Genomic DNA, 25,695 nt, shown 5'->3' with positions numbered 1-25,695 from the left:
TTCTTCTTTTTCTAAACTCAAGTGCAGACAGTCTCGCTGCTGCCGCCTGCTGTTTCAATGTTGAACTGCATCGTAGTACGTTCTCCGTGTAGTGAAACCTTTTGTGGTACTTGAACTTTACTGATCATTTGACATGACCCCACTATATTTACCTGACAGCTATAATTGCAGGTTTCTTTGCCGACAAAGATTTAAATAAATTATGTGGACATTTTTTATATTAATGATACGTTTAGTTAAAGATTAAAACACCCCAAAAGTAAATAAAGCAGTTAAAATGGCCTCAACCAATAAAAGGCTGCTTACATGGCAATGCATCATTGATCATACTCTAATAACACACTAAATGAGAGCATAAAGAGTACTTTTTCTGTTGATACTTTAAAGACATTGCCTAATAATTCTTCTTTGACTACGCTACACTTTGTAGTTACTTTCTTGATCTGCAGCGCAGTAACTCATAACTGCAGAATTTGTGTTAGGGGCATTTATGTTTTTGGACTCCAGAGATGTCCCATCGTCTCTCTTCAGTACCCAGGACCAGTTCTTACACCCCCAACTTAAAGGGGTCCCAAACAGCTAGATGTGTTATGTTGTTTAAATATGAAAAATATGCAATTATGCTACTATTCTAACTCATTATACACTGAAATATTATCTTTTAAAAAGCCCTGAAAGCACTTAAGTACTGAACTCTTTAGCCTACTTCTCACTGTGTTCCTCAACTTCAGAGAAAAACATAAAAGTTCTTCATGCTGGTTTTGTAGCACTTCACTCACAAAATAAACCAGGCGAAACATAATGCATTATTATTATTCATTTAACTATCCAGCATCAGAGAACTGAACGCTCCTGAAGCTTGATGTTAACCCGACAATACAACACACACAAACACACACACTTCCCAACAAAGACCAGTAGTGAAACAGTTTGCATACATTTTTATTCATCTTAAATCTTGTGTAGAAAAAAAAAAAAAAAAAGAATCAGCGAAACAAACAGTCTCCTTTAATTCAGCTAATCATTTCCCCCCCCCCAGTACTCAGAATATATTGATGACAAGAAAAAAAATAAGCAGCAAAAAGAAACTTCAAATCGATCATTTCAATAGAAAAACGCAGGAGCTGCAAGGCTATGAATAACTTACGCACACCAACATCTCAGTAACAAATGGGCCATCGATGTAACAAAACAAGAAGGGGGGGGGGGGCAGACCAATGTAGTTGATTTAATGTCCACCCTGTGGCGCTCCAGTGGTAAACATCAACCACAAACACTGATCTCACATCAGTACCAACGTGCCACCGGCCGGTCTGCTGTGGCCGGACAGGGTGAACAGGACCCAGAGCCACTGCCAGCCCGACGCCGTTGTGTACGGGGAGGGAGAAGGATGCTGCTTTTACTGGGATCATGATCGCCATGGCAACAGGTCGAGGCACAAGGAACAGTGCCCAAAATCGGAGAACATTTGCATCACAAACATAAAGAGGAAGCAATGTGCAGGTCTTTAACTCCACCCATCAACGAGGAGGACGCAAACAGCTTCCGATTGAACATGTACAAATAAAGCCCTGTTGAATATGGGATGCATATTGCGGTGCTGAAACCAGTGTAAACTGAATTAGAAGTCCCGCAAGAATTGGAGTGGAAATGAAATTGTCCCACTGAAAACCTCGAGGAAGATTTCCTTTCTCTAATGCGTCAGAAAGGAGATCTAGTAGCATGTCTTTATAAACATTGGCTGATCAAAGGGGACTCAAAGCGACCCTTTCCGTTCCCATGACGCCCCCTGCTGGTCCCAGCTTGTGCCTCTGGTACATTAACAGTAATTACGTCGGAGTCAGCTCTTGTTATTTGAATGAAAACGCAGAAACTAAACAGAGTAATAAATGTTTCCTGATCCAATAAATAGTTTGACTAATAGTTCCATTTGTCTTCATTACGTTAATTGAATAACATGTATTTCTTTTTTAAAAAGCTGCGACGGACGGAATATGTTTTCCTCCTCCATCTAGGAGAGGAGTCTTTGTGGAGTCTGGAAATGCCCTCGGAACAGCATCACGTGCTATTAAACCACCGAGTGGTCACGCTGGATTACGTTTTCGAAAGAATACATAAAAACAACAATGCAGAGCCCCGCGAGGCACACACCGGGGCCGAGGCCGCTCTCGTTTGTGGTTTGAGTTTGACCCTGTTAACAGCATTGTGTTGGTCATTACAGACACAGAAGAGATGTCTTGTTTCTCTAAACAGGTACATCGATTGGAGAGAAGGTGAGGTAGATGGATGGTTGGAGGAATAAACAAAACCTTCCCCCTAAAATAGCAACAACAACAAAAAAAACATACAAATATTAGAGGGGGGTGGGGGAGGGGAATTTGTACAGTGATTTACATTAACAAAAAAGAAAAGAAAAATACAGAAATAACATCTGGGCTGGGAACAGTTTCAGGTTGTCCCGTGTGGTCCCGTGTGGTCCTCTCTGGTCGTATACCCGCCTCTATGTTTGAGTGTGACGTGATTCTTGAGTTAACCTTGAGGAGCAGTCTAATGCCGAGATGGGAACCAGTTCGATGGAACCAGTTTGATGGGAACCAGTTCGTTCTCTGATCGGGTCTGGACTGGATCGAGATTTTGCATATTTAAAAAAAAAAAGAGAACATGTTCAGGAGAAAAGAAGAAGAGCCTCGTGAGCATTTGTTGCTCTTGCAAGTCATCCTCAGTTGTGACATCTCTTCTTTTCTTTTTTTATTAAAGCTAAACAAAAGAAACACAAAAAAAACCTTAGGAGCTGTGAGATAATCACTTATCTCTCACACCGTTGTAACTTAGTCTACAAACACGTGTTAATAACGTGTTAATAAAAGGAAAACGAAGATAAATAGTGTGGATAACTCCAGCAGCAAACCGAAAACCAGCCTTGATTGAGAGCTTGATGAGCAGGAAGTGAAAATGTCCGACAGACGGGTTTAACGTAAATAAAGTAAGTTAAGGCTACATTAAATAAATACTATTTTGCATTAATTTGTACTTTGAACTTGGTGTTTTTTTTCTACAAAAGCACACACAATTGGAGCCCTGAAACTGACACAATGTGAAAAACACACGATTAAATATTACTGTATATAATAAATAAATAATATTGTTAGTTAAATAATTGAAATGGAGCTCTTCTCTTTATCTAACATCTTTTTTCTTTACAAACCAACAGATTGGAGGTAAAAAACTAAACAAAAACTAACAATATTATTCATCAGTGTATTCAGTTAGATTTAGTCAGACTTGGGGCTCCGTACAGTTAATGCAACTGAAAACCCTCCAGGTTTCCCACTGTTGGACGAAACGCTGCTTTTTGACTCGTGATCAAGGATCACAAAGTCACGGAGTGAGAGGGACGGAGAATCAGGTAGGAAAAAAAAGAAGAAGGAAATAGCAGTAGAAAAGGATTTTACTTTTCTCCTTGACCTGAGATTTAGTTGGGACTCAGAAGTGATGCCCGACCTCTGACCTCTGGAGCCTTGAGCGGAGACCCCCCCAGAGGACACGAGGACCTCGATCATCGGTTACCAGCGCTGTCCTCCCGTCGTATGGGAGGGAGAAGTCACACAAGGCAAACTGTCGTACCTTTACGCCAACACAAGACACGAAACCAGCTCAGATACTTTTACACAATTACAAGCATAAAAAAAAGAAAAAGAAAAAAAGAAGGACTGTAGTGGAAACGTTCATAGAGCCAACCTGAAGGAGATTTTTTTTCTTCTCTTTTTAAATATATATATATATATATATATATATATATATATATATATATATATATATATATATATATATATACATATACACACATACACACATACACACACACACACACACACACACACACACACACACACACACACACATATATATTTCAACTATATTACAACCACAAAGAGAAATAAGGAATAGCAGCTTCTTCTTGTTTTGTACATGACGAATGTCTCCAACCGTAGAAAAGTTAGAAAAGTGACGCGTACATAAATGCTGTGCTCGTGTAGAGATGTCGTAAATGTTGGAGACTGAAGACAAGTCTAAAAAAATACCTGTTTGTATACAACGGTTATTATGAAGTCGGAGCAAACCCCGATAGAGACGTCATAGATCTGGACTTTATATGTGACTTCTTCTCTCTCTTTCTCTTCACCCCCCTCTCTTCTTTATTGATTGAATTTGGCGTTTTTATTTTTTTAACCGTGACGGAACGACCCTTTGTGAGAGGACTCAATTCCAGATCAATTTGATTGCAGAGTCGAGTAGCTGCAGCGAGCAAAAACAGCAATAAAGGAGTAGTGTCGGACTGGAGAGGGAAGTTATTATCGTTTAAGAAAAATGTAGTCGCAGATCAAAGTGCTTTTTCAATCCGGAGAGTTACCGGCCAAGAAGAGATCATTTTGTACAATTTTGGCAACAAATTTGGCAGATTCGACTTTTCTCCCCTTCAGCAGATTGGCTGTTGAATCCCGGCATTACGCCCAGCCTGCAGAGCAACGAAGACCTCTGACCTCTGTCAAGTGCTTCTTCATTAGATATGCTTAACATCTCGACCATGATGGCCCGCTCAACAGCGGCCACAACGCCGATCATTTATAAAGGCCGACACGTCCTGTTTTACCCGGTTGAAAATACATGTACAAAAAAAAAACTAAAAATCCCACTTGATCTGCTCCACGCAGCATTAATGGCAGCGTCGTGTCTGACTGCCAGCTGGTAGAAACCCAAACTTGAAGAACATGAAACAAATGTGTCGAGGTACAGCAGAACATGCACTTAGTGACAGCATCTTCCTCGAGTCTTTGCTCATCACCGAGAAACCACGGCCAGCTGCTGGACGTGGTTTTGCTGCATGTGATTTAAAAGAAGAGAAAGCAAAAGAGAGAGAGAGAGAGAGAGAGAAAAAGAGAGAGATCCCATCCGCTGAGACGTCAGGGTCCTGGCAGGGGTTGCAGTCCGGCTGGTGTCTCTGTCCAATCAGCAGGCAGAGGACTGCGGGAGCGGCATGGCGCGTTCGTTTTTGCGGCCGCCGTTCATGTGGGCGTACGGCGGAAGTTCGTCCAGTGACGGCATCGCCGCCCCCGCCGCGAGGCCCGCCCCCGACAGCCCGTTGGCCGCCTGCTGGCCGGAGGGCTGCTTGTCCACGGCGGCGCTCGACGTGCAGGGAGAGGAAGGGGAGCTGGGCGCTAACGACGGGGCGGGCGGAGCCTCTGAGCTCGGGGAGGGCGGGGTCTGTTGGGGGTTGACTGGGGTTTGCTGCGTCTGCTGTGTGGAGGACGCGGGGTCTAGAGGGACGTCGTCCACGCTGTCCTCGTCCACGTGGTGCTGAGCAGCTTCGGCCGACTTGTTGTCGGCGCTGTAGAAGAAACTTCCCTCTCGGAAAGACGGGTCCAGCTCGTCCTTCAGGCTGCTGATGATCTCCACGAAGGCCGGACGCATCTTGGGATTGTACTGCCAACACATTCTCATCAGCTCGAACCTACACACACACACACACACACACACACACACACACACACACACACACACACACACACACACACACACACACACACACACACACACACACACACACACACACACACACACACACACACACACACACACACACACACACACACACACACACACACACACACACACACACACACACACACACACACACACACACACACACACACACACACACACACACACACACACACACTGCATAAACACAGTGATGACTCTATCCAAAAGGAACTCGGGCGTCCTACCGACAAGTCAATATTTACTTTTGCTAAATGTTTGCTTTCTGTTGCTAAAACAACCGTATTTATTAGCAGAAATGGAACATAATATTCATAACAAGCTCATGTTAGTGCAGTCTTGGGAAGGGAGGAGTTACTGTCCCTTTAAACCAGGGGTCACGAATAGGCAGACCGGACCCAGATACCGTTGTAACCGGACCTATAACCGATAGATAATTGAGAATTATTCAACGTTGACAGCTTTTCCAGCCTTTATAGCACTCGTTCAATGGTCCAGGAAACACACCGACCAATAACATGCGTTGTAAATGATATCATGTGATGCTACTCAGCCAATCAAATGTGTGTATATTGAGATATACACAGAGGGGAGAGACTGGAGAGGCCAAACAGTCGGAATAGTACGCGAGTCAGAGAAGTTATTTCACATGGCGTTCAAATCCAAAAAGAGAAACGTGGTACGCGAGACAAAAGCCTTGAATCTCATGTGTTCAGAGGTCGTGACGATTATTAAAATGCGCTGACGTGAAGCACCACGAGGAGAAAACACTATTGGCTATTGGCTGTGGTTGCACAGCACAAACATGAGAGGCATGTCAATCTCCTCATCCAACTCTTGTCATAAAAAGAAAAATAGCTATTAATTTAAGGCTGCTTAGAATAAATAAGTCTTGCACACTATTAGAGTTGACAGACCTGTCGAAAATGTAATGCGAGGCTACGAATTATGCCATGACACTGTAATATACAATAGCACATTGTAATTATCATGCATTTTTTGTATCTATGTTTAAGAATAAGTTTATGAATGTATAAATGGTTAAAATGGTTGCTGTTAGAGAACTCTCATCAGTAGAATTTTTCTTTTGGCACCGTTATTATTCCCACGGCACACCCTGTGCCTTCACATTTGTTCTCCTCATGCCTCTGCCATCTGACGCCAAATTTGTCACCACTCTTTTGATGTGGATTTACACTTGGGCTGTTCCACATTAGGAACAAACGCATCGGGGAACGCACGGTTGGCCGTGAATGCAATCGGCGCGAGAACCCCAAGTGTCGGCGGGCCGGGGGGGGAAAAGGGGAGACGTCAGATTGTGTGTGTGTGTCTTACAGCATGTCGGGACAGTTCTGCGGTTTCTCCAGCAGCCCTCCCTCCATGACGAAGCGGAGCACCTGCTCATTGGACAGACCCTGGTAGGGCTGTTCTGACAGGGTGGCGATTTCCCACAGTACCACCCCGAATGACCTGCACAGAGGGGGGTGGGGGGGGGGGGGGGGGGGGGTGGGGGTGGGGGGGGGGGGGTGGGGGATGGGGTTACATCGGTGTCTCTAGAAAGTAGACACAGAAAATTAAGCCACCATGGTTTGTTTGTTTCCGTTTGTGCGCGCCTGCTCACCAGACATCCGAGGTGGTGGTGAAGACCCCGTCCTTCAGAGACTCGGGTGACATCCAGCGGACAGGGAGCAATCCCTTGCCACCTTTGCGGTAGTAATCCGTCTCGTAGATATCTCTGGTCATGCCAAAGTCTGCACGAACACACACACACAAACACACACACACACACACACACACACACACGCACACGGAGGAAGTGAAGCATTGAAGACGTCTATAAAAAGGAAGTTTGCTCCAGTAAACTGTTCCAGCTGGTTCTTGTACTTGTGTTCTGTGGTATTCCACAGGGGGGCGCTCTTTACTGAGATTATAGGCCTTGACATTTTACTACAGTAACCACAATCCCCTTAGCGATCCCTCTATACCACTGTTGCAGACTTTTAAAATTCCGAGCAATCATTGTAACCATAATGGTCTTGAGGACGGCCAGGACCTTTTCACACAGAGTTGAGATCCTATTCTGATAGGAAACAAATCTGGAAATGAGATGTTTACTTGCATCACATTTCCCCTGGAGAAGTCAACTGTGGCTCTGCGGATAAAAACATGTTGACAGCGCTACACTGCTGCCCCTAGTGGGTTCCCTTTACTGGCATTAAAGCTATCTTGAGGATTTGGTTGTCCGGCAACTTAATAGTTCAGGCGTTTCCACTTTATGAGCATGCCCCAACTCGCTCCCACCTCTGCGTCACAGCAGACATTGACCTCTGACCTCCTCGCGGTTCTTTACCTCCTATCTTAACGGTGAAGTCCTCGGCCACCATGCAGTTCCTGGCTGCCAGGTCTCTGTGGACAAACTTGTTAGCGTTGAGGTACGCCATGCCGTCAGCGATCTGCCCGGCCATCTGAAGCATCTTCTTCAAGGGAGGCAGAGACAGACTGGACCACTGTTGCTGGAGACAGACAGGCAGACAGACAGACGGGAGAGAGTAAGTTCTCAGAGGAAGGACAAGGTCCTGCAGCTGAGCCACGGTTTATCAGTTCCCTGAGAATGTGTACAGTGCACATAACTAATAAATGGCATAACGTGTGCATGATTTAATCACATGACCAGCTCACAGCTAAATGTGTGCTGAAATACTTCATTTTTAGGTTATAATGTTTTTGAAGGCTCCTATGTTATTTTGTCATGTATCAAATGTTTTGTGTCTCAGTCCCGACGTGTCCTTCTCCGATTCGTCACACACATATCACGCGATCCCTTTTTGGGAGAAAACATCCGCCCCAACTACCAGGGGCTAATTTCAACACTGATAACGAATTACAAGCGTTGCTGACCTTGTTGTCTATGCTGGCAGCTGCATTTTATAAGGTCATTACTGCCGGCTTGCGCAGCAGGCAAGTTATTATTTTGAGCGTTTTGTGACGTTATCAACCCCGCATGGAGCGGCGGTTTTGGTAACATGATATGGGTTTTCAGGCGTGGTAGTATGGGGCAGGGATTATTTGGGATTATTATTGTCGTCTAAACAGAGATTCATTTAAAAAAGGCTCTTTTTTTCTTTTGTCCCTAGCCAATGAAGGTTAGAAGTCAGTCAGTACCTCTTTAGGGCGGAGGGAGCGCAGGTAACTCTTCAGGTCCCCTCGCGTCATCAGCTCCATGATGACCAGGGTGGGTTGGCCCTGAGAAACCACTCCCAGGAGACGAACCTGCACCAACACACAGCGTCACGTCACGAGAACTGAATGACGCCGTCGCCGTCGTCGTCTTGTAGTGCGCGAACGGCCCTTTGTGAGCGCGTACGTACCACGTGGTGACAGTTGAACTCCTTCATGACAGAGGCTTCATTGAGAAACTCTATCCTCTCCCTCATGCTGGCCGACTCGTTGACGGTCTTAATGGCGACGTGAGTCTCCGGTTCGTCCTTCACCACGCCCTTTGCCAGGCCCTCGTACACCATGCCGAAGGACCCCTGGCCGAGCTCGCGGCTCAGGGCGATCTTCTCCCGAGCCACCTCCCACTCGTCTGGTACGTACACTGCACGGAGAGAAAAAAACACGCGTTAATAAAAAAATGTAAAAAGGCGGCGTGGAACAATAAAAGTGCGCGCTACATTTCTCACATGCATCTTCTCACTCACTTTCCGCGGCGCTGAAGTACTCGGGGTTGACCGAGGCGTACAGGACTCCATTTCCGAGCCGGTCACTGCTCCTGACCGGAAACGAAAACAGATCCGTTTACAGACGCTCAAAACACACGTGCACGCTCCTTCTCCCACGTGCGCACGTTTTGCGTTGTGTATAAAAACGTGAATATCACAGCTGAAAAGCCCACTGGGGTTGGAACAATTCAAAACATTGATTTAAGATTTAGAAAACGGAACACATTTATTTGTTTAAAGCAGAGAAAGAGCTATTTTTAGCATGGCGGCTGTTCCTTATATTACAACATTGTCTCCCAGCATTTGAATCACAAAAATGTATATGATTTATTCATCATCGTAAGTAAACATTTTTTAACCCAAACACTCCCTAATAGGGGCTACCAATCACAGTGCACATTCTGGCTATATTTGCCACTTAAGACTCGAATTGGCCTCGTCTTGTGTGTTGGTTTTAGTGGCTTGTGATTGAATTTGGATCCCAGTGTGACCACAACAACCATTAGCAACCGGTTGAAACATTCATTTCACGTTGTGATTAGATATTCTATTGCACTCTTATCAAACAATCGCTGTGCTTATGACTACAGTACGCACACACACACACACACACACACACACACACACACACACACACACACACACACACACACACACACACACACACACACACACACACACACACACACACACACACACACACACACACACACACACACACACACACACACACACACACACACACACACACACACACACACACACACACACACACACACACACACACACACACACACACACACACACACACACACACACCTTTTCCTGCTGAGGACCACCAGCATTGGGACCAAAAGACAGACGAGGAGGATGATGACTATAGGAACGAAGATCATGGCGTAGAGCATGTTTTCGTATCCTGTTGGGTCAAACACTTTGATTACTTCAAGGGTTGCAGTTCTCCATCATCATCATCATCTGAGCTGGTTTTTTTTTAAACGGATGAAGCGACACAGTGACATGACAGTGTGTGTGTGTGTGTGTGTGTGTCTTACGTTCAGCCACGTAGAGATCCACAGCGTGTGTCCACGAGCCGTTACCAGCCAGCGACGTGGCTCTCACTCTGACCGAGTAGTTTCCTGGACCGAGGTTGGACAGCCGAACGCCTCGCTGGGTCTGATACATCTGACCAGAGACGCATTCGTGCTTCTCAGTCTGACACGCACACACACGCACACACACGCACACACACACACACACTTGGTTCATCTATTGTGTGAATTGTCTTTGTCTTCTGAGTTCATAACCAAAGATGTTTATTTAAAATGACATATTTTGTGTTTCCCGCACTACTAATGTTGCAGCTATTAACTAGTGCAACGCTTGCCACTATAATGTACTCAGTAACACTTTATAGTAGTGAGTATGACCTTTTTATTACGTGAAAACTACAATTTAAATGAACTTTTCTTTCTTTATTAAGGGTTCAATCTAGATTTTTACTTCAAACGAAGGGGCCTCAGACTAATTTAGTCTATGAAGCAAAGTAAGGAATGCTATGCATAAAGGGGATGTTGATTTGCCTCCAACTAGTTGACTATATCCCTCCGGCGGGGAGATTGATAATAAATAAACACTAAAAAATTCTGGATAAACAAGACTCTTTAATCCATTTTCTGGCTGCAGAGTTTTACGCCAAAAACAGCATGTCCCCAGATGTTGTCTTACCTCAGCAACCAGTTTAAACTTGATCTCATACATCAGGATGAGTCCGTTGGGGTGAGGAGGCTCGAGCCAGCGCAGAAACACAGAGTCCTCGTTGCCCTCCCAGGTGACTGGGCCGGGGATGTCGTCAGCCTTTTCTGGAGAGCCGCAGGGGAAAACAGGTTTCTTCAGTGGCTCGTAAATCCTAACCTTCGCCAGCTACACTCTAGTGTTTCGCCGGAAAACGCATGCCCGGGAGACACTACGGGGGTGGTCATAATATATGCAAATAACATCCTTCCTCCTCTAACCTGCGGGCCTGGTCCTGGAGAAGACGAACTCCGCGGCGCTGCAGCGCTGGACCTGCCGATTGCAGGCGTGGATGTCGATGCGGTACACCGTGAACGGCTGCAGGCCGGAGATCTGCAGCTCGCGCTCCGTCACCGCCTGCTCCACGAAATCAAACTCTCTGTCGGCCGGCTCCAAGTCTGCTGCGCCGCTGCTGTTGTTACCCGTGGCTTGGGGAGGCGGGACCGTGCTGCTGTTGGCGTGCAGCCGGTAGCGGCGGGGGTGAGTGGAGTTGGCTATGCCGAAGAGATCTCGGCGGCGGCGATCCGGCGGCCTGGAGGCGAGAGGAAGAGCACGGTAGAGCGGAGATCTGAGACGAAACATCTACATTCTACAAATCTGTTGAGGGACAGCTGAAAGAAAATGTCTACGGTCAAATACAACAAAGAGGGTTCCAGTTCTCTGTGTTTGCCAGGTTTTGTTTCATCTTTAACTACATTTCTCTTTTTAGGGCAAACGAGCAACGTTTTCCTCCTCCTAACTGTTTCAGACAGTCCCACCACATGTGGGAACGTCTCTGGTATGCAACGGTCACAGAAGCACAGCTCCAAGACACAGTGCAGTTTACAAAGTGACATGCGTGTTGGTTCACACACTGTCCTGGTCTGAGGTCAGCTGGAAATAAAAATGCAGGAAATGTGAAACATTTCCACCCAAAAGAAACTACATCCATCCAACTTTTTTGTATGCAAAACATACTGGGAACTAATTAACATAAACTGTGCCGAGCACTGCATGTTTGTGCGTGTGTTTGTGTGTGTGTGTGTGTGTGTGTGTGTGTGTGTGTGTGTGTGGAGACAAAGAGAGATGATGCGATGCAGATGTCTGAAGTGAAAGGCAGCAGAATTAGAAGCCAAAACTTCTTAAAAAAAAGACATTTTCAACATGTGTTGATCAGTGGTTTTTAACAGTTTAATGGCCAACAACTGAAGACCTGAAGACAATGAAAATGAGCCGCTCACCTCGGTGTGAAGATGGAGTTGTGCAGGAAGTTCTCAAATACTTTTCTGTAGGAGGCGTCGGCAGCTTCGGCCTCCAGGTCCTCGACTGATTTGGGGCAGGAGCAGCAGGGGCCTTTGTCCGGCCCGTCGTGATCAGGCTTAGTGGGCTTGGTGTCCTCCTCCTGGTCTCCCACGCCTATGGCGGCGATCCTAATGGGGATCTTCAGCTCTGGAGGAAGAGGAGGTGTTTTTGGGATTAGGTGTTTGCCCTAATTTACAAGCGATGGAAGTTGAGTTTGTGCGCGTGCTTGCGTTTTGTACCCTTGGAGCAGTAGTTGTGCTGGTACAGCTCTCGGTCTTCGGCTTGTTGCTGCCACCTCACCAGGTAGTAAGTCTGGTTCCCGTTTGGCGAGATGGGCGGCGACCAGCGCACCACCAGCTGCGTAGTGGAGTTTGAGTACGCTCGCACCTCCTGAGGCATGGAGGGCGCTGAAAAAGACATGCGACACTGAATCATTCCTGATCCCGGCGCCCGGCAGCGCCCATTTTGTTCCTTCGCTTTTTGTCCCCCATCTGTAGATGCGATTCTGATATCACATCACGGCACTTGCTACGCCTTCACGGTGCAGCTGGATTTATTTAAAGCAAGCTGTCGTTTCATATAATCATATTTGGAAAATCTGATTCCCCACTCCTCCTCCTCCTCCTCCTCCCCCCATCTCTTTGAGTTGCAGCTGTGTTTAGTAAAACAGCCTTCCTCTCCCTTCTCCTCACACACCATGTCTGGATCACATGTGAGCGCACTGCAGTCATGGACCAATCGCTCATGTAATTGAGAAACGAGCAGCGCCGTGGACAGAAACACGTAGCTGTCTGATTTCTGACCCATAGTCGCTGTCGCCGTGTAAGATGACGACGCGTCGCTTTCGAGACCCTCTTCCGTAATTGCTGGCAATTATAGTCTTCGTTAAATATCAGTCTCGCTCTCCGTTATTTGCAATCACTTGTAACATCTACTGTGACGACGCAGCCCCGCAGCCTGCTCGTAACCTTGAGCTTCGGCATACATTTACCTGAAGGGCTGGTGCGGATGTAGACCACCTTGCTCTTGGCACTCGGCAAATGTTTGTCCTCCACCATGAGTGTGATGGCCTTGACGAACACGGCGTACTGCGTCCAGGGCTTCAGGTTGGACAGCAGAACTCCGGGGTCAGAGTCCTTGTCCAGCCGCAGCTCCACATCCACCATGTTCCAGCTGTTGGAGCCGCAGCCGTCCTGCCCCTCGAACTCTGTGATGTTCTGGAATGGCCTGCAGCGGTTCAAATCGAGCAATTGTTAACTTCAATGTCAATTTACATTAATAACAATAAAGATTTTGTCACGTATTCATTTTTGATATACACGTCTTTCATTCTTGCGTTTACATATCTGTGATGTAAACAAACGCTACACAGCATTAGAAATTACCGAGAGCATTTTCTGTTAATTTTTAATTGCAGCTTAAAAAAAACTAATACAATATTCAATACAAGTTTGTACAGTGGTCTTTTAATTCCATCTCTTTGAGCCCTCTCCTTCTGCAATGGTTTAAGCAACGCTTCAGTCAGGAAAAGCTACATATCTTAAAATGTCCCCCCAAATGAAACACTTGCACCAGATCCTGTAAAAAACAACACGATATCTGAGCTCATCAGCTAAGAAGCCATGATCGAGTCTCCTGAGACCAACAGTCACATAGGGGAACAATCTGCGAAAATCTGAGTTCAATATGTGCAGAACGATGTGAGACTCAGTTTTTTGTTTTCCAATATCGACAACACTTGAGGGCACTTATATATAGACTACAATATAGATTCCATTGTATTAGAAATATTAAATTACTAACTAGAGTTTAATTGTATTTTACGATATATTACATTATAACTTTGTTATACTGTACACATTTGTTGTTGTTAACTCGTTTCTAAAACATTTCAGTGAAATACAAGCAAAAAATGCCCCGTAACTGCACATTTGTTTGACATCTGCACTTATTTGAATGGAAACTTGGCTATTAATTAGTAAAGTTTATTTGTTGCCAGTGTGTTTTTAACTCCTGGTTATTAACCTAATGGTGAGGATCCTTTGAGTCCTTTGACAAGCAGGGAAAGTCCAGTTCCAGCTCCTATCACTGCTACAATCAGTAGAAAGAAAGGAGCCAGCCACGGTTTGGGTGTTTGTCCAAAACTTACGCCTCCTTGTAGTAGACAATAAAGCTGATGAGGTCTCTGTAGTCGGGGGGCCGGTAGCGCTGCCAGGTCAGTTTGATCCTTGTACTGCTGGTGCTGTTGGACTTGAACGTCAGGATCGTGCTTTCACCTAAAGAGACGGGAGTGAGGGAGTGAACTTTAAAACGTCAACAGCCTCGTCAACAGATAGCAGATAGTGGTGCAGAGCAGCATCAGGCTCAGGGAAGGTGTTTAGCAAACATTTGTAGAGTGAGTCCTGCACATGCAGCGGACGTAGTTTTTCTTTCAGACCGAAGCTCAAGTGACACTCACAGCTGGCCCGGTCGCCGTTGTTCCGGAAATCGCTCTCATCGAAGCGGCCCTGGATGCCCGTCTTCTCCCACATCTTGCGGATCTCGGACATGCAGAGCTTTGGGTTGGCCCTGAAGAACATCTTTCCCGCCTTGATGGTGAGGTTGTGCTGCTTCCAGTCCCAAAGATACTGGAGCTGCTGGTTGTCAACTGCCAAGAAGGCGTACATGCTGGAGGGGCGGAGGGGAAAGAGGGGATGAATGAACGATGGTCGATCGAAGTGCTTCTCGAGTGTACATTTGTTCTGTAATGTTTCTGTGGTTTATTGTGTGTATATTGTGATTCATCCCAAGCAGAAGGCCATTTTTCAAAGCTAGTTGTACAAAAGGTAGCAGAAGAGTTCTTCTCAGTAGATTTCCAGATTTTCAGCTGGTGGTTTAATAATCCAGACACACAGTAGGGGGAACACAGCCAGATTAAAAACCACCCAGGAAATGAGATTAACCAGAGACTGCTTTTTGTTATACTCGAACTGGAAAGGAGGGGCAGTTGTTGGGTAACACTCAGACATTCAGGAATGACTGCAATGTGGGCCTTGGGACAGTGAGATTCCTGTGAAGTCAAGGATAAACAGACGGAGGAGGGAGTGAAGGACTCTCCGTGACCTAGACAGAACCTTTTTTGAAGCTGTGCTGCATTCACGGTCTTGTACGGAAAAAAAATTGGAACACCTGGCGTTAGCTTTTAGTCACTATATTTACTTTCCCAGTGAAAAAAAAAAAAAAAGCGCGAGAGACTGCCGTGTTTATTTCAGTGATAATATCACAGTTACCAGCCCAAAACAAGTCATTTCCAGTCTGCACCCACAGTCAAAACATCCTTTTCCTTGTCTCTCCACCGTGCCAACCTGTCAGCGATGACCTAGACTAGACACATAAAAACACAAATTCCTATTGCTGGATGGGTGGCAACTTTGTTCGGCTCATTTTTCTGTAATCAGTGAAGCATCAACGCGCAGTGGAATTAGCAAGCCGGCTGGCTGGCTAGTGCTAATTCGTTCATGCTTTACAGTAGGCTGGTGTAAGGTCCCTCCCCCTCCGCCTAGCTAACCAGCCAACTATCCGCTCTCTTCCCGGCAAACTCACTGACATTAATTCAAGGCCCCACTCATGCGTGTTGTCACCATAACAACAACAATCCCTTTCTTTTTTGGGACTAGTTTCCCCATCTATTCTATTTCTATGACCCAACGTCTCACAGCAACAAGTGTTGTCCTCACGCTCGGGTGTGGCCACAGAACTTCTCCAAGTAAACGGTAATGGTAAGTGGACTTGTACTCGTATGACGCTTTTCTTGCCGTCCACACTACATGTCATTCGCAATCATCAACAGTCGCACCACCGAGTACATTTTTTAAATAACCGTCTACAGAATACAAAGCCGAGAACGATTCACCATCATACATTCGTATCCAGGTGAATCCCTGTACAGTGAAATTATGTTTACAGAAGAGTGGAACTGAACCGACATCCGTCTCAACTGACGGCTGTTGGGGCTGAAACTGGTTTTTGTGTGCGTGTGTGCTTGCAGTTAAATTGTGTGTGTGTTTGTCCCTACTCGTCCAGAAGGTTGTCTCCATCGATGTGTCGGAGGTTGCGGAGGAAGGCCAGCGAGCTCAGAGTGTGGGAGTGTCGGATCCGCACGTTACCGGTCACCCTCTGGATCAGACCTGTGAAACTCTCCAGCTCCGCCACAATGTTGTCTAAACACACACAAAGACGCCCACAGACACACGACTGTTGGTACCCATTTCTTTTCCCACCTGTTTTATTGGTCTATTTCTACATTCATGCTTCTGAATTTCTGGAATTGTAAATCTTGCATTTATACTTTGAACTATAATATAATATAACTATAACTAACTATAATATTAACTTGTAGACCGCTCGGGGTTTGACATCTTTGTTTTACTAAAATCACTTCATAAAGGCTGTGGGTCAGTGGTTAGCAGGTCTGTCTTTCAATCAGGGATTTGGCAGTTCAATCCCCGCCCTAGTCAATGTGTCCTTGAGCAAGACACTTGAATTGTTCCCTGTAGCTGTGTCTACAGTGTCTGAATGTAACATGATTGTAAGACAGCTGAATACGTAAATGTGCCTTCTTTTTCCATCTCAATTATTTCACCTGCATTCATCTTCCTCCCTCCTATCCCTTTTCACCCCTCTTCCTTTTGAGCCTTCTTCTCATCCTCAAGATTTTTCAGCAATCCTGAAATGAAACACTTCCAGGTGCTGTTTAAAAGGCCCTGCTCTAGACTAACCTCGTCATCGCTACTGCTTTGTGGACCCATTTATACCCAGCAAAACACAAAACCGCTTTGGTCAGTAGTGTTTTCAAAACAAAAATCCAGAGGCGTCATCTGTCAATATGAACTGCAGAGTGACGGCAGCCGAGGACGCGGGGAAACGTTCATCGGCGTCAACCGTCACGCTGCTGCTGCTGCTGCACCGCGCAGTACTTACGGCCTCGGCGGATGTTGATGTGCAGGTTGCCTTTGATAACAGTGCAGCCTTTGAGAGACTGAGCGGCATCCACGGAGTCGATGACCTTCTCCTCACAGACTTTATCGCACAGACCATCGCAGGCTTTACAGAACATACTGGAGACAGACAGGGAGAGAGATAGAGGGGACAGGTGACGGCGCCGTTTTACTGACGTCCATTCGTTCTCCAAAGTCTTGTAACTCCCCCCTGACCTTTATTTTTTTAATTTATTTTTCCAACTCCTGACTTGGGAAGATTTTACGGCAACGTTGATGGCACCAGCCAAATTATGTCTCGGAGAGAGACTAGAAAACCTTTATTATTTCAGCAAACAACTACAAGTTTAGAATGCGGCCATGGATGGATGGATGGTTGCCTCTACAGTAACCGCCCTTTATTGTAGCTGTTGTATTATTATTCAGTCATTTAGAATGGAAACTAGCAGGCTGTGGAGTTGGTGCCGATGTCATGCCAACAATTTGTACCTCCACCCAATGGCTCCATTTCAGCCATTAGGGGGGGGGATTGAGGCTCACCTGTTGGGTGCGGTCTGCATGTACCCGTGCGGGCATTCCGACATGCACTCTCCGCCGTGGATGATGAAGCTGTTGAAGTCGGGCAGGTGAACTTTGGAGCAGAGCTCTTTGCTGACACACCGCCAGCCCTCGAACTTGTAGGTGTCGCGAGGGCAGTCGGCCACGCAGCGCCCCTGGTGGTAGTAATGCGCGCACGCCGCGCACGCCGTGTCGCTCTCGGGGGCCGTGCAACTGCCCAGACACTGAGGGTGGCAGCACTCGCCTTCCGCCGTGCACGCTTGGCGCGCACATTTCTCCGGACACTCTGTCGGGGATAGGGAGACAGAAGTATTACACCTCAGTAGAAAAGGTTGACACACCCCTCCAATACTACATCATAGTACTCACAAAAGATATGGTTCAGTCCGATTCTGATATTTGTATTTACACATTACAAGCTACGCTGTGCTAATTTAGCAGAGCATTCTGACAGAAAAAAGCTTGCCGTTAAACATATTCCACACCAACGCTATTCTCTCAAGTTTGGCGTTTTGGGACATTTCTTCGTTTTAATTTCTTTGCCGAAATTAGACGAGTCACCCCTCATCCACGAATCAACATTTTGCAGTACGCCCGTAAACATTGAATGTCAAGCATCAGGAGACGAGGGTGATATCGAAGTACAATGTGGTGAGAGAGACTGGCGGGTTACCGCACAAAGACATTAGAACTGGATCAGGATTTAAAGAAAGCCCCGGTTGGCCACGACCTGATGGTGCACATCAGCTCAACGGATCACAAACAACAGTTCCCCCCCAAATCCCCCAAAGCAAAGGGGCATGTGACAAACAAACCAGTCAGCCTCAATCTGCCCTCTGGCTCTATTGACTACGGCCCATAAACAAATTATATGCATTTAGTGGCGCGTCTGACAGTGCAGATGCAAATGCACGCGCAACCGCCCTCTGAACCCAGATTACCACGCAAGACGTGCTTCACGGTCAAACAACCACTTTGTATGCAAGTTTCTTATATCTAAAAGAAAAAAAGAGATGCAAATACAGCGAACAGAATCCATAGTCCTGTGACAGGTGGTTCATTAGAGGACACTGTTGTTTGCTGGGCACGCTGATGTTGAGCCCAGTAGCGTGCACCCCAGATCCACAGTGACACAAAAGCCCCTCCGCTCCGGGTTTTCCACCGAGCACTGCTGCAAATAACTCCTCCAGTTGCTGTGGTGTGTCCCTGTGGATATTGTAAAAACTGATGACAAGGAAAACTGATTGAGACACTCGAGAAAGAAGAAGAAAAAAAACTAAACGCTGGACCGAGCAGCGTCGAGTGAAGACGGGAGACTTTTAACACGGCTTTTGCTGAAAGTGGCTCACTGGTTCCACATGACACCGAAAAGCTCCAGGCCCCTTCGCAGCCCCTAAACCGTGAGCTACAGAAACAAACTGGAGCCGCTGTGGAAACACTTTGAATTGCTGCTTGAGATGATTTGTGTGTGTGTGTGTCCCGTAACAGCATAAACAAAAAAAGAGAGGCAACAGCAACAATTAAATGACCTCCCCCCCCCCCCACCCCCCTGCTAAAAAATAACTGTAATTATGTCATCGACTTAAATCAGCCACGGCTGCGTTTAAACAAAGTGAGAACAGTTGTTTATAGGAGGCTGAGTGATAGGAACACGTCGCCTCCGTGAAATGAATTGACGACTCGAGGCCGGAGGAGAGGCGTTCCGCTGCTCCCCGTGTTTATGTTCCAGTGAAGCATCCATTACTCCAGGATGAATGTTTGAGTCTGGGTATTCGCAACTTGGTCTTGCTTTACTACCCTGTGCTCAAAATGGGTAAACTGATGCTCAGCGAGCTGCTCAAGCTCTTTTGGGGAGGGGGGGCTCCAAAAAACAGATGTCAAATTGGAATAGGAAGTCATTCCCGGGGGCCTGAAACACAACGGAAAGGGTCCAACAATCTGCTTGATCTTTTCCCTCTCCAACTTGGAGCTTAGTGCTAAAAGGAAGTGTGTTTATAGGAAAAATGGCCACTATAAAACGCACTGATTTAGGATAAAAACCCTGCGTACGGAAAAATGTGAAATACGATGAGATATTATCTTGTTATGCTGCGTTCACACCAAAAGCGTTGCGAATATTCGCAATGCTTTACTCAGTTTACTCGCCCGACAAGTTGTGGTTTATTCGCGTCACTCGCTTCATTCGTGCCTTAGAGGGGGCGTGGCTTATCTCCGTGGCAACAGTTGACTTCCGCTTCCAGCGCTACGAGAGTAGCAGCATCCAGTTAGATTCAACAACAGCACGACGTCAGTGATGACGAGTGGAGCGTCTCAACGCTGATTGGCTTTCGCAAAAATGTTCACGTCATTCGCAACCATTCGCGTCTGTGCATTGACTTTGCATGGGATCTACTGGCATGGGATCTACACTTTTGGTGTGATTTGCATAGCACATGTTGAAAAAACAATTCCAACGATTAATCAATTGTCAAAAGTAGTTGCTGAATATTTCTTCTGCAGACCGATTCGTTGCAGCTCCAATAAATAATGATTATGTTTTGTGTAGCATATTAGGACACATTTATGAGCTGTGAAATGACCAGCGTCTCCATATTTAGAACAATGCATGCTCACACTTATGTGTCGAAATAAAAAATTATTTAATTCTATGTTTTTTGAGCTACATTAAAATGTTTCATCGTCATCACACTGAATTACTGAGCTTGAGCATGCTGCGCAGATCGTGTGGTCCCACCAACCATCCAGCAGGGCTGTTTGCGTGCAGCAGGAGGGAACTAGCGCTGCCATTTCTCTGGCACACAATGTTCTTTCTCTGCTCGGAGCCCCCGACTCCCCCTTGCCCTCTGACCTCTGCGATGTGTGTGTCTGTGTGTGTGTGTGTTTGTGTGGGGGGGGTTTAAAGGTGTAATTTTGCAGCGTGTTAATGTACAGCCTCGGGCCAGCAGAAGGAGGGGAAGCAGATAATCTGCGACGGAAGTTTTAGCTCAGACTAAAGCTGTTAAGTCTGCAGCCTCCTAAACACAACTCACTGGCTGGGGGATGGGGGGTGGGGGGGTGGGGTGGGGGTGTACATCAGCATTCCACTGGACATCTGCAGCGTAATGAATCCCAGATTTTACCCCTCTTTACTGCACTTTCAGACAACACATGTATATTGTCCTACATTTTGGGGGATAATCATGCTTTTGGTTCCCGTAATGACAGTATAGTGTTGCCATGAAGTCTGTTCGTTAGTTAGTTGGTAGCCGTGTCTCAATCAAATTGTCAAGCAAAGGAAGAAATGTGAACTGGGCACTTTCCCATCAACTGATTTGGAGCGAATTAACTCGGCTACAGTACAGTCAGACGTTGCCACCAACAGACACACATGGGAGTCATTTTGCCAGTAAAGCAGAGGGGAAGCCGAGGCTGAGCACAGACAGTAGTTGCCTTGGACATCTGACCATCTCCGACAGAAAAGCAAGGGAAACAGTCTTAGACGAAGACCAGCATTCACACAGAATAACAGCTGATCAGACCTGCTAGTTTAATATTTACCACATGATCATTTTTAGACAAAAGGCAAAAACCACCGCAAGTGAGCTTATTTTTTGGGGGGGGGGGGGCAGGGGGGCATTTAGGGACGTATTATAGAATGTTATCATTTCCATACAGCTTTTAGTAATTAATAAATCTACATGGGTTGTTTCTCCCTGTGTCCTTAGGTATTAAAATGAAAGGGCGGGTTGTGGAAAGTTACAGTAGGTAAAACAGCTGCTCTGGGTCAGGACGCCCATATAAAGACTTCCAGGGAAACCGTTAAACACCACCAGCTAAATGGCAGGGAAATGTTGCTTCTAAACTAATTTGCCATAATAAGTTAACACATGTATATTCATAACTCTGAATATCTTAGCTGGCTGGCTAAACAATGAAAAGGGGCAGGTGGACTGTATTTTTCCTCTGTCTCTCTCTCTCTCTCTCTCTCCTGCGCAATCAGCTGATCAACGAAGAATTAAAAGCCTTTTCTAACTGTTAATCCTCGTTTCCAGCCCCCATCCTCGGGGCGTCATAGGAACAGCACGTCCCGCACGCAGACAGAGACACACAGTTGCCGCTCCAGGCTTTAGCAGTGTGTACTACTCAGCAGCACGGCACAACAATAACAGGCAGAGGCAGATGTCTAGACTGATGACAGCAGAGTTGATTCAAAAACACAGATAAAGATCTATTGGCTTCAATTCCAACGGCGCAGACGGGAAATTCACCAGTTACTGTAATTCAGAAGTGTGACTTCAACCCTCCTTAATAACCTCAGTCGTTGCAATGTTATCGTTGTTCTTGTCTAAATGAAACGTAGATAATACATACGGGATCCACACTTCCTCCTAAATATTATGACTAGATTTCTTTGGGGTTAAACACATCACACGTTTTGGGTTCAGAGTAGAGGGGAGGTGGAGCAAAATACTATGGATTTGCTCTAATGAAATAATAATCCAAAAAAGTCTGTTTTATTAACGGGATCAGAAACCATCAAGTTCAAACTTGTGGTTAGGAGCTTTAAAATGACTTGATTTGATCAGGATGTGAGATGGAAATAGGGGTCTTTAATAACGGGATTGTAATGTTTTTTTTTTTTCTCCATTAATTGTGTTGCCCTGGTGACAAAGACTGCCAGGAACAGGCCCCTGGGGCTCCCTCAACTTCCTGTATGATTTTGTTTTGTAATTACCCTGGACTATGACGTCTAAAAATAACATGAACATAATTATTAATGAAAAACTGGTCTGACTTGTGTACTTTTCTAAATGATATTCAACAACCCCTTTCGCCTCACGTCAATATCAAGGCACTCCTTACAAGATTTGTTCGAAAAAGTAATTGTGGACCGTCAATATTGTAGGATTTGTGAATGCAGAAAGTAGAATCTCTATGTATAAATCCTCCATACACAGTAATGGAAAACATTTGTTTACAGACCATGATGCGTCAGGCGGCTGTGCGGTCGTTCCAGGAACTGGGCAAGATGGATGAGATAGTAATATGAAAAGAAAAATTAATAAAAACTAAATTCATTAGTTTATTCACGGTGCACTGCTACCAAATAAAAACAGCCGCAACACAATAATGTGTGACTACTGATCGCAGCGATCAAAAGCATATTGATCGGCACCGTTTCATTCATCAACAATCAGGCTCATTCATTGCATGTGCTTCATAACTCAAATGGGTCTAAAACCCAATTTAACGTTTAGCTGTAATTTCTCTTTAATCCAGGCTTCATCAGGAGGGATATGATTTCGATGGTGTTGTTGTCTTTCCCTCAAAACACGACATGCAGATGCCTGCTTGTACTGCGGGCTTCACATCTGCTGCCTCGCTCAAGCAATACTTTCTTTTACACCTACACACATGTCAACATATTGTCCCAAATATATGCGGATTCATTATTTTTTAATTAGCTGACTTCTTGAGACAGGTGTGTCCCGATTACATTAATGAATGAATCATAAACAAGAGGACTATCCCCATTCCACTGCCCTGCTGTATAGCGCAGGTAAAGAGCTGCAGTTTGCACAGTGTTGCTGACAGGAATATCAAACGCCGGGCTGCATTTCCTCCCACCACGCCGCTCCCTTCCAAGTGCGAAGAGACGAGTGGTCCGACGCTTCCTGTTAATAATTACAGTCTGCTCTAAGTGGGAAAAACACTAATGTGAGGTGAAGCCATCTTTTCCACGCAAGGGACGAAAAAGCTGCACTCTTTCTGGCTCGCTCTCACGCGGTGCTGTGAAAGGGGGGGGGGGGGGGGGGGGGGGGCGCCGCTGCCTTTCACCTGCTGCAGCTCCTGAGGCCGTGGACCAGATCTCATTGGTATGCTCGCCGAGTCATGTTTTGCAGCATAAATACAGGTCAATATAGTGCGTGATGGCCTCGAGTGGTGATTCCCAACTAGGGAACCAGCACCCCCAAGAGGTGCTTCTGCAGCAGCATGGAACGATTGGAGAGGAACTCAACTCATTTAATGAAATAGAAACTAATATTTGAATAAATAGATTCATCAACAGTTAGACCAGGCAACAGAAAAGGTGTTTCTTGGCAAAACACCTGCAAGGGTATCCGGCATGTTGCCACAGTGTACTGGAGAGAAGATGAATTACAGACCAGTAAGTCCAGTTTATCAGAGAAGGACAGAAGCAGAAACCTTTCCCTTTTTTAGATTTGACACAATCCCTCCTCGGCTTTCCCAGAACGACAAAGAGGGGTGTTGAAAATAACAATGGCCACGATAAGAATACTTTAGTGTTATTATTCTAATACCGTCTTATCGACCAAAAGACAGTTCACTAAAACAACCGGTGCAAAAGAGGGCCCGCCTCCATCTCTCTCTCTCTCTCTCGGGTAACACATGTTGAGCTGAGGCAGCAAAAGAGGAAGAAAAGTCCAGTAAATGTGGAGACCATCTCAACCCTCTGACGGATAACTTGGATCACAGCTGTTTTCAGTAAATACAGATGATGTTCTGTCATCACGAGAGATTCCAAATTCGTACCAAAAGCCGGAGCTGCAGATCCTCTGGTGATCCTTAATTGGGTGATGCCTTTATTGTTGCTGCAATGACGCAAGTAACTGGAGTTCATAATGAAACAAGGCAATGTTACAGTAATTCTCTCGAAATATCACATTGTTTCTGTTCAGGAGAATAAGGGCATGGCACTGAGCCCAGGGTTTCCATATCAACAGACACCATACTGTCTCTGGTTTTATTTTCACTTGGACTGGGTCCCTCTTTGTTAGAGCAGGTAGTTGTTGTTGGATTTTAACACATTCGCTGCTCTGCCTTTGTAAAACAAAAAAACATGCTTTTCTAGTTGTTTTTTTTTGGTTGGTTTAACCTCCATCGACCCACTTGGAGTCAAATTGTGTTTATTTAATTACTGGGTGCATAGCGCAGTTTTTTTCGAGAGATACAAAATCTGCGACATGTCAGTCTTGAATCTGATCATAAGCAGTTGGCTACATTCCTGAGTCTTTGTGTTTGTGTGTTTACGTAGACAAAGAAGAAGAAGAACAATCTATTCCCCAGGAATAGGATGGAGAGGATAAAGGGGCTAGAATATGAGATTCCCATTCACCTTGAGGAAGCCTGGTCTTGGGTGGCTGCGCTGATGACCTACAGTATCTCTCTGGCCGCCTTAATAGCGTCCCGGGAGACTTGTCACGGCCAGAATCCAAGGCCCGGATGCGTTTTCATGCCAGCGCTGCTTACTTTGATAAGCGGAGGCTCTCAAAGCTAGACTTTTCTGATGCATTACCGCGTATGAAGAAGGTGATGTACGTGAACTTCTGACAAAACTAATCAATAATGCAACAGACTGAAACGACAGCCAGAGAAACGATGCAGTTTAGGTTGTTATAATGAGAACGTGCTCGACCGGATGGAGCCGGGTCACATTTTAATTTTGTACAACTCACACGGAGGACACACTGTTCCTGCAAAGCAAGGCAAGTGAATACATTGTTGTATTTTGTCCATCCAAGTTCACGTTGACCTATAGCTTTCATGACCCCATATAAAACTAAATGATGCTGCTTTTGCATTCGTATAAAGCACGCCAGCACATCGTGGGCTTCATCCATACACTGGATATCATAAATTAATAATAATTGATATCCAACCGTCTTTGCTAACGTGTTAAGCTAGCTAACGTTATGAGCATCTTACTCCGGAGCAAACAAAGTGGTCTTTGTTGATCTGCGATGGATTCAGCTGTGAGGGAGGTCCTACAGACTGTATAAATCCTGTCCGTAAAAATACGACAC

General features: G+C 45.6%; 1 protein-coding gene across 2 annotated transcripts in view; it reads right to left on the bottom strand.

The window, feature by feature from the left end:
* Nucleotides 1-3,878: 3,878 nt before the first annotated feature.
* The window catches only part of igf1rb (insulin-like growth factor 1b receptor), a 37,895-nt gene continuing 16,078 nt past the window's right edge, over nucleotides 3,879-25,695 (bottom strand). The window contains exons 3-21 of one of the 2 annotated variants that reach the window (XM_034527524.1): nucleotides 17,873-18,176; nucleotides 17,316-17,452; nucleotides 16,411-16,555; nucleotides 14,815-15,023; nucleotides 14,506-14,632; nucleotides 13,348-13,583; nucleotides 12,596-12,763; nucleotides 12,296-12,503; nucleotides 11,297-11,607; nucleotides 11,010-11,143; nucleotides 10,337-10,496; nucleotides 10,101-10,200; nucleotides 9,261-9,331; nucleotides 8,928-9,157; nucleotides 8,722-8,829; nucleotides 7,910-8,072; nucleotides 7,181-7,310; nucleotides 6,895-7,029; nucleotides 3,879-5,509 (exon numbers count right to left, since the gene is read on the bottom strand). In XM_034527524.1, the coding sequence (XP_034383415.1) occupies nucleotides 5,008-5,509; nucleotides 6,895-7,029; nucleotides 7,181-7,310; nucleotides 7,910-8,072; nucleotides 8,722-8,829; nucleotides 8,928-9,157; nucleotides 9,261-9,331; nucleotides 10,101-10,200; nucleotides 10,337-10,496; nucleotides 11,010-11,143; nucleotides 11,297-11,607; nucleotides 12,296-12,503; nucleotides 12,596-12,763; nucleotides 13,348-13,583; nucleotides 14,506-14,632; nucleotides 14,815-15,023; nucleotides 16,411-16,555; nucleotides 17,316-17,452; nucleotides 17,873-18,176 (3,578 nt within the window). In that variant the 3' untranslated portion in view covers nucleotides 3,879-5,007. The remainder of the gene's footprint in view (nucleotides 5,510-6,894; nucleotides 7,030-7,180; nucleotides 7,311-7,909; nucleotides 8,073-8,721; nucleotides 8,830-8,927; nucleotides 9,158-9,260; nucleotides 9,332-10,100; nucleotides 10,201-10,336; nucleotides 10,497-11,009; nucleotides 11,144-11,296; nucleotides 11,608-12,295; nucleotides 12,504-12,595; nucleotides 12,764-13,347; nucleotides 13,584-14,505; nucleotides 14,633-14,814; nucleotides 15,024-16,410; nucleotides 16,556-17,315; nucleotides 17,453-17,872; nucleotides 18,177-25,695) is intronic. The other variant, XM_034527532.1, reaches the window with a different exon arrangement.

Source organism: Cyclopterus lumpus, chromosome 3 (assembly GCF_009769545.1).
Source record: "Cyclopterus lumpus isolate fCycLum1 chromosome 3, fCycLum1.pri, whole genome shotgun sequence".
In the NCBI taxonomy this organism is placed as follows: domain Eukaryota; kingdom Metazoa; phylum Chordata; class Actinopteri; order Perciformes; family Cyclopteridae; genus Cyclopterus; species Cyclopterus lumpus.
This window is presented reverse-complemented; position numbering and strand designations above follow the sequence as displayed.